The following is a 9,897-nucleotide window of genomic DNA, read 5'->3' on the forward strand; positions in this document are numbered from 1 at the left end:
TGGTGGTACGAAAATGTACTAAAATACGCCTTAAGTTACTCTTAATCACAATTCACACCCCACTAAAACCCAAAAAAACAATGTACTTTTGTGTGTCAATTAATTAATTATTATTAATAATAATATAATTAGATGTACTCCCATGATAATTAATTAAACTCCATTAACATATTATACTAATCAAAGAAAAATAAATCAAAAATATTCATTTATCTTTGTGTTCTTCATTGAAAATTCGAACCTGGGGTGTAAATAGCAAGATCAGGCCAAACAATTCCACCACCACCTCCACCGCCACCACCACCACCACCCCAATCACCATTCTGTAATTCTAATAAACTTTCTGAATTGGCCCCACCATTACTCTGCAACTCCAATGTTGTCTGTAGATGTTGGTTATTATGATTATTACTCAAATTCTCAGAATTTTCAACCATGAATTCCCCAAATTGATGAGCTTCTTTAATACTACCACCACCACCTCCGCCATTACTCTGATTACTATTAGTAGAAGGGTTTACATTTAAACCATCTAACAATAAATTTCCAAACTGCCCATTTGATGCTAATAAAGAACTAAAACTCCCAGAAATATCCAACATTTGATGATCCATTGAACTGAAAATCCCAATTCCATTAATCCCCACTCCATTTGATGATACCACTGGTTTCGGAAATTGCACTGCTGTTGTCACTGAATTTGCTGCTGCTGCTGTTGTTACTGTTTGTGTTGCTGTTGAAGATGAAATTCTCTTTGGGGTTGAAGATTTCTTTGTATGTTTTCTAGTTCCACCACCAACTGGAATATTTCTTAAAGCACCACCTTTAGTCCAATACCTCCTACAGTTTTTGCAGAAATGTCTTGGCTGTGATAGATTGTAATTGTTGTAGTAGCAGAATTTCGTGTTTGATGAATCGCATCGCGGACATTTTAGATGCTCTTGTTCTGGAAATTGTGGTTGCTGTTGCTGTAGTTGCGGTTGAAGTTGAAGCTGTTGGGGTTTGATTTGTTGATGATGATATGTTGCTGGATCTTGCATTTCTTCAAAACTTAAAAAACTTCCTCAAAAGAAAAAAAAAACTTCAATTTTCAAGATCTTTTGAAAGAAATTAAAAGAGATCTAAATTGGGTTTTCAGAGCCAAATCAAAAGGGCTAAAAAAACAGAGCAAAATGTAATCAGACAAAGTGATACCTTTGGGAAAAAAACAGAGTTGAGAATACTCAATGGAGAAGAAGATTAAGAACAACCCATAAGAAAATCTTCATGATCAAAACTTCTTTTAAGAATTCTGTAAAATCAAGGGAAGAGGGAGTGATTCAGAGAGATGGGTTTGTAATTTTGAAGTGAGTGGGGTGGTTGTGTAGAAGATGATGTATCTAACTTTCTTTAAAGAATTTTTCTGTGTGAATGAAGGGTAGATGGAATTTAGAGGGGAGAGGGGGTTTTTCTGTGTGAAACTGTCAAAAGGGAGAAACTGGATGGAGAGAGTGGGAGAGATATGGATGGAGTGAGTGGAGAGACTGAAAGAGAAGGAGTGGGAATCAGTTATAGTTGTACCACTTATACTGTTTGGTGGTCTGGTGTGTGTGGCATAAGGGTGACTCACTACAGTGACAAGTCTATGAGGTTTCTCTGTGTAGTCTTTTTTAAGTCAAGCCATGATCTTAGTGGAGATCTCTTATAAACACACACTATTATTTATTTATTAATCTCACTTGATTAAGTATTTAATTTTAAAATCATGGAAATTTTTTATTTATTTAAATCCATGAAATGGTGCGAGTTTCTGCCGTGGTTGCACGATACAAATCTGTTTCTGATTTCTGTTTTCTTCAGAAGTGGAAGTCGGAAACAAAACTATCTTGTTTCACAAAAAATTGATTTTTTTTGTTTTTAGAAGTCGTTCTGAAATATTATTGCCAAACTGACTTCTGATTTTTTGATTTCCGGAAATTTAAAAGTAACTTCTGAATGTACATCCAAACACGCTATAAAGATTTTGGATGGAATCCGATTCGACTCGCTTTATGTCACCTGGCTTAGCTTGTTGAATTTTAAACATGAAAGTCAAAATCTCGAGGAGATTTGGCTCATAGAAGATATTCAAAATGTGAGATAAAACCTACAAGAATAACATTATGCCGAAATTTGATCTTCAACCATGGGTGGGATGCACATTCCAAAGTTAAGCGCCTCACAGGCTCACACTATAGTTTGTACCTTTATTTGATTATTTTTGTCTTTGCTATTTATCTTAATTGCTAAGGTTCTCTCTAATCCTTTCCGTCACCACCATTTTATGCTTTGCTTTCCGAGAACCGAAAACCGAAACCCATTTTTCAATAACAAATATTGGGTTTGGATAGGAGACAATGTTAACTTCCAAGTACAGGACATAGCTTTTACGCCCGTCTTACCAAGCCTTGCACAACCCGTAGGCAAATAGGAGATAACACTTTATTTGGGGCAATACCATTTCAAAAGTAAAATATTTTTTGTCTTATATGAAATCTTGTGTGCCCTCGAGTAAATTTGAACCCCTATTAGCGATTTGGGAAAAATACTCATGAACACCTCGCATTCTCTCACTAGTGGTGATTCGGTAAAACAAAAAATCACTGACAACCAGAATTACCTTTACATTATACAAATGCATCAATGCTTTTCTTTTAAGAGCCAAAGTGCATCAATCCTTGACAATTGCGTAGGCCATTATCATTTGAATTTTCGTGGTCCAGGGCAAGTAGTGTCGACAAGATGTTAGCTGATGCATATATACATAGATGATCAATAGTGGTCATTCCAAACCAGCATTTTCAAACTAGAGAATTCATTCATGCCACCAACTCTGATCACATCACCGTGAATCCGAATATTTTTGCCCCAAAGTCAATCAAATTTCTCAAACATACATTTCCAAACTGTCGGATTTCAAATTTATTTATCTGTATCTCAATATCAGATGGCTGAAAAATATATTACCATTGTGCATTTGAGTACGGGGCGGTGCTAGTCCTATGTTTTCTCTTAGTTTAGAACTGACATCAACAACAACATACATTTTTAATTTGAGTTGGTTGACATATTGATTTTATGGTTTACCTTTAAATAATTATCTTTAACAATATTAATTACGGAGTTAGTGTTTAATGTTTATAAATAAATTCGTCCATCCATTTTTGATAGGCAAGGTCCCTACTGCCATACAGTACAACTAGCAAGATACTAATTTTCAATCAGAAAACAATGAATTGGCCCTCGACATTTGTTGGTGGAGAATAATTCAGGAAGGCCATCTTTGATTCGACCCTTCTAACTGTTTTCTGATGAATTTCCTTGTTTCTACTTAGCTATAACCTTTAATATTGTAGGACCTTTGTGTAACGGAGCAGGTAAGAACAGTTTCTTCGAATTAAAATAAATATCATTATGGCTAGGATTACCGCGCATTTTTAAACTGTTAGATTTATTGTTACAGAGATCAATGTAAATGGGTGTAAAATCTGATGGCGTAAAAATGCATGCTCATTACAACAATGCAAACAAAGACAACATCGAATTGGAATTCGGAACTAGATCAACTATGTAGTTTTATTGTGATGTGAAGCCATAAATGCTAATTTTGCAAAAACTAATTTGTAGCACTCATACGGTATTATGGCCGTGGCGAGTTTCAGACCGATATCATCATCCAATAACTTCAACCTGGCTGTGATATTAACAGCCTAGACAATTCTAAATTTTTTGACAACAACTTGTTACATGAAACGCCAATTGAAAGGTCAAAATCAAACTCCACGAGAGAGAGAGGTTTGAATGGAAGCTGAAACAGAAGAAGTTGTGCGGAATCCATTAGGAAAGAAGATTGCCACTAGAATCAGTTTGCGTACGACTAAAGCAATACTTCGCGAACACGTGCATCGAGAGGATTTTGTCAACTAGTCCAAATCTCCAATGAGAATCCCAATCCTCAGCCGCTAGCTAAATGCAGAGCATAACAAATGAGACAACTTCCACATATTCGTTACTACTCCTTTACCGACATACCGTAGTGTACCAGCAGCAGTGTCCACTTCCATCGCAGAATTTTCTTTTTCTTCTCGATTCAGATCACATTTTTAAACAACGGTGGCAAAAAATCTCCTTCTGGTATTCAACGGCCGCCGTTGTAACAGTGAAAACCGCCAACCTTCCGATAATGACAGTTTTAAGACATTCTTTTTTTAAAATACTAACCATTTCGTATATGGTTGGTTGTGATAATGTGTGTAAGTTGCAATAATGTTAAAAAGATTAGATTCTTTTAGTAGAGTCGAGCAGAATAGCTAAAAATTATCAGTCCCTCTAAATGGTTGATTATGATATTGTTAGATTAGCTAAAAATTATCGGTTGTTCTGAATGATTGATTATGACATTGCTAGATGTTTAGATATATATAATGGCGAGAGCATAAAATTTTCCAACGAATTTTATCATGTTGATCCTTTGTGGTCATAAAGCAAGAAACTAGCTAGAGACGCTTGTTGGTCAATGACATTTTGTATTTGATTTTGTGCTTAGATCAATATCTTGAATGTAGGTCCATGAATAGGTAGGTAACTTAAGGGTAAAGATACATATCATGATTTTGATGGCCATGCAACCAAGTGAGATTTGGAGAGATTGATTGAGTTACTTAAGAATAGTATAGTTTCTATGGGCCCAAAATACTAGTTATCTAAACCAACAACTAAACTCAAGTGAACACAGTGGGTCAATGACATGTGTCAAACCTCTAGACTCTTATCTCTTGTTTTACTCAAGCAAGGTCTTGTCTGTTGGCAGTCATACTTTGATACTTGGAAGGAAACTTGTTTCAGTGGTGTGCATCTATAGATGTGATGGTAATGACTAATGAGATAGCACATGCAGTGCCAGGACTGATCCACTAGGGTGTTTCTGTTTTTACTCAAGTTCCAGAAATCACAAGTAAAAACAATTTGATTCGTAATTGTTTGTTTATTTTTGTATCTTGTTATAGGGGCGCCATGGTTTATTAAAGGGGCGACAGCGTGATAATAGTGTCCCTTTAGTTGGTTAGGAGGTGTTCAAATGGTTTTATAAATTCTCTAGATTATCCTCCCCATATTTTAATCTAAATCAAAACTAAATTGAAAATCTGTTTTCTTCTTCTCTTCTTCTCCCATCAACCGTAATCTCCATTAAAACTGAAAATTTCATCGTCTTCGATTAATCAGCGGTTCGAAAATTAATCAAGTGTAATGACTTATATAAGGTATGTTATGAAAAACCCATTTAGGGTTTAGTTTATTTTGTCCGATTTAAGTTTAATTTCTATCAGAGATTAGGATTTTAGGTGAAAATTGAAATTCAAATTTCTGGGTTTATGTGAGTTACGGTTGATTTTAACTCTATTACGAACCGTAACTGGAGAATTTGATGTTCTTACGGTTGGTAATAGTTCAATTACCAACCGTATGTTCTTATATCTGAGAATTTTCTTCAGTTACGGTTGGTAACCATTTCTATTTACCAACCGTAACTCAGTTACTGTTGGTATCGAGCATTTGGTTACCAACCGTAACTGAGTTATGGTTCGTATCGAGCATTTAGTTACCAACCGTAACTGGTTTTACAATTGGGTTTTCCCCAAATTTAACCAGTTACGGTTGGTAGTTCATCTTTTACGAACCGTAACTATGAATTACGGTTGGTTACGAAAAAAATGCCAACCGTAATTTGCTCTGAAAATGTAAGAAATTGAATTTTTTTACGTATTTGAGCAACAAAAAGCTAGTTGGGACTAATTTAGAAGTATACTTGGTCATTTTCAGGCATTGGATTTTCACTTTGTTGGTTAATTTCTTCAATTGATTGAGATTGACCTTCATTTTGGGTTAAAACTTCTCTACCATCTCCAATTTATTTTATTTATAAACTCTCATATCTGATTTTGTTTTGATTTTGAGTTAATATAAGTGAAATTAATCATTAACATTAAACTTGATTATCATCACTAAACTAGGTTATCAATTATGAGGGTTAATTTGTCATTTCCAGTTTTTTTTATAAGGGACACTTTGAATGATCATGTAATGACCATTTTTGTCCTATTAGAATGTCGCCCCTCTAATAAACCATGCCGCTCCTATAACGGGTTACTTATTTTTAGGAAAATGTACAGTCCTAGTATTAGGAACCATCCTACTGTTACAAACTATTAACAAAATGGTCATACTTCCGTTAAAAAAGAGTTAAGTGATGACTCACAATTAAATATGTTAACAAAATTACCTATATGTCCTCCCTACTTATCCCTCCATTCACAATTTTAAATTTTGCCTTCATTGTAATTGTTTTGACGGTGGTGCTATTTGTAAGTGGTGGTGCCGCCACTTACACACCGTTACACCGCATTCATGATCGTTACACCACATTCAGGTTCATTACACCACATTCAGGTTCGTTACATCGTATTTATCCAAAGGGTTCATCGCTTCCCCTCTGAGGTTTAATGAAAATTCTTAAGCTTCCACCACCACCGCCGCCGCTTCATCACCACCACTTCAACTAATTAGTTAAATGGAAAGGGTATTTTGAAGGAGGGTATTTTAGGAAAAGATAACACCTTTTCATTCAAAAGTGTTAAATCGGATGGAAATATGACTGTTTCTGTGATTACAAAAATGTGACCATTTGGTGACCCAGTTACAAAAAGTATGACCATTCTGTAAATGGCCCTTATTTTTATTTTTAAAGTTGATTAAAAATTTATAATCCTGCAATAACACTTACACCATGTTTAAATATTGAAAGTAGGACAAGTCAAATTCAGAAGACAGAAGCAAAATAAGTTTAACTTTCCAGAAGTCATTCGAGAATTCTATACCCAACTAATCTCTAACTTTTCGATTTTCTGGAACCTGTTTGGTTACCACTTAAAAAAGTTGTTTCTTTGACTTGTACAAGCAAAAAAAAATCAAAAATTGGTTGGATATATTATCTTATAATAACTTTTACAAGCAAAAATATTATCTATTTACCGGATAAAAATTTATTGGGTGATAATACCAGTGATCTGAGTTCGAAACTCGTCAACACCAAATTATTTACCGAACACCAATAAAAAATGTTAACTTTTTTGTGAAGCAAAATGTTTTTGCTTCTGACGTCCGTATCCAAACAGGCTTAAGAAGGTACGACTTCTAGAAGTAAAAGAGTTGGAAGTTAGTTTGGGAACATAATTTCGGAACGACTTTTTAAAAGCATAAAAAATTGTTTCTGAATCTAACTTCTGGGATTGACGTCTGCTTCTAGTATCCAAACAAGTCAGAAGCAAAATGATTTTGTTTCACAAGAAGTTAACTTTTTTTACTTCCAGAAATCATTCTGAAAACAAATTTTTGACTTTTCTGCTTTAAGAAGTCAGAAAACAACTTCTGAATGATATCCAAACAGACTTGAGAATTATCCATATTCCGAAACTGATTCAAGGAATAACCACGGTGGGCTCTTATTAACTATGATTGAGGGGTGGAAATGAAAAAAGAAAACGGAACTTAAAATATATGAACGATGATTTCTGAAATTGTGTACCCAAACTAATTCTAACATTTTTACTTTCATAAGGAGGCTTGAAAAGTTACTAATCAATTTCTTCTAAAAATGAAAAGAGTCAAAAGTTAAATTGAAATACAATTTCGAAATAACTTTAAGAAACCAATTTTTTTTTGCGAAACAAATTGTTTTTTTTTGCTTCCGACTACGGCTGGAATTAACTTTAACTCCTGCCATCCAAACAGGTTAAGTATATCCAAATCCCATTGCAATCAATATACATGTCCCTGATCACCAAACTATATGTAGCACAAGAAGAGGAAGAAGCAGTGAAAGAGTTGAAGTACTTTAACTTAATTTTTCAGGCAAAATTCAGAGTCATGAACTTGACTTGTCGCGAAGTTGACACACCAAAGAAGGAAAGAAGCATCATTCATGCCCCTAGTTAGCAATTCGGAATACGGCATACGTACGGAACGACAAACGTACGAGTATTATACGGATTTGTGAAAATCAAATTCGATCAATAATCCGGTCAACGGTTCGTGACTCGAGAGTAATACGGAACGGAATACGTACGTGTATAATTCGTTTTTGAGATACTAATTCGATGCTCAAAATTCGGCTCTGTTATATTATATGAAAACAGCTTTTACACCGGATAATAGGTAAAAATTATGATGAAACTGTATATATTTGTAGTATATGGAAATAGACAAACAATCAACGCATAGCCCAATTGTTCTAGTGTAGTCTATTAACCTAGAGGTCATGAGTTCGATCCTCTCCCATGCCCTAAATTTTTAAACTTTAAAATACTTACTCCCAACTCACCACCAGGTGTCCGTATTTTACCAGCGACGGCGAATTACTAACTAGGTTCATGCCCCAAAACTGAAGCTAGTCATGGTGGAGGACCATGGAATTAAAGCGGGTTCTGAGACTTGACTGACACAATGAAATCTCTGTTGTGTCGTTGTTGCGTAAAACACGCCTGATTCAGCGTGATTTTCTCTTCTCTGACCGTCCTTTCTTTCCTGATTTTGATAGGACTTGCATACCTACACACCAACCAAAACAGTACCTCCCACTGTGGGTGTTTTGTGCTCAGAATGACCAAAGAGGGCAAAGACCATAAAGTATAAACATTGAAAGTGCCTGCACAGATCTTCAGATTAACCCCTTTTTAGGGGGTCCGTCCTACAAATCTACATTCATTCTCTTTAGTCTGGACCTTATTTTAGTATATCACGTGGGCCCTTTGTGTATTTTTTTTTCTTTTAGAAATTAAAAATAAAAATTTCATGCGCTCCATAAGGTACCAGGTTCGAGACCCCAATGACGATTACAAGAATTAACATGGAAGATAAAGTTAATTTTTCCCCCTTGTGTCACAACCTCAGTCCCCCATCCGCTTTGACACCTCCTTGATTAGGTTACCCACGAGGCTCGCTGGTAGGCTAGCACAACAACCTATTCAATTAATGTACTAGCATGTTGTTGGAGCTTAGCTTGTTAGCACATCAGAAGTAGCTTGTTAGGCTTCCAACTAGTTAATGTAATATTCCTTATTTAATAAAAAAAAGTTTAAAAAATTTGTGCAAAGAATTTCATTTTGCTTGGATTTCTAAGGTTTGCTCTAGCTGACCACGGGAGTAATAGGCTGTTTGGATAGCACATCAGAAGTAGTTTTTCGATTTCTGAAAGTTGAAAAGTCAGAAGTTAGTTTGGCTGTCAGATTTCAAAACGACTTCTAAAATTGGAAAAGTTAACTTTTTGTGAAGCAAAATAGTTCTGTTTCTGACTTCGACTTCCAGAGAAGCAGAAATCAGAAACAGATTTGTATCCAAACGCGTTATAAGACTGCCATCTCCACACCTAGCTTATAGAAACATGAATAGATAAGACCCACAGCAGAAATTTCTTGGGAAATCCCATAATCGATTGGCCTTCATGATCGAGGACTCAAAATTTTCACAGTCAACTTAAATCGTGTTGTTTAATCCTTAACGAAAAGGTGGATTGTAGTTCCCGGAGCGTTCAAGGAACAATTAGTACAACGAAATATTGAGCTAATTTTCAACGGAAAAATCGTATTTAAACCCTTGTAGTTATGACAGCTATTAAGAAACATATCAGTTGTACAAACAGTTTTATAACATCGTTGTTGACAACAACATTTTCATTTTGTTTGTTTGTTGAGGGACGTTTCAGAAAAAAGCTCAACAGGAAAAAAAATCAAATTCTTGTACATTCTTGAACAGTATGTTAGTTGAAAGGCCTGCATCAAATTCCATCATCACACAAAAGAAGAAGAAGAAAAAAAGAGGAAGAGA

The 9,897-nt window shown here is 35.2% G+C and overlaps 1 protein-coding gene across 1 annotated transcript; it reads right to left on the reverse strand.

Annotated features, from left to right (window-relative positions):
* Positions 1 to 1,544, reverse strand: LOC113347961 (dof zinc finger protein DOF3.1-like). Its single transcript, XM_026591650.1, has 2 exons — positions 1,195 to 1,544; positions 1 to 1,059 (listed from the first exon to the last, which is right to left on the reverse strand). The coding sequence occupies exon 2, from the start codon at positions 1,038 to 1,040 to the stop codon at positions 225 to 227; it is 816 nt and encodes a 271-aa protein (XP_026447435.1). The 5' UTR covers positions 1,041 to 1,059; positions 1,195 to 1,544; the 3' UTR covers positions 1 to 224.
* Positions 1,545 to 9,897: the final 8,353 nt, after the last annotated feature.

Source organism: Papaver somniferum, chromosome 2 (assembly GCF_003573695.1).
Source record: "Papaver somniferum cultivar HN1 chromosome 2, ASM357369v1, whole genome shotgun sequence".
NCBI lineage: Eukaryota > Viridiplantae > Streptophyta > Magnoliopsida > Ranunculales > Papaveraceae > Papaver > Papaver somniferum.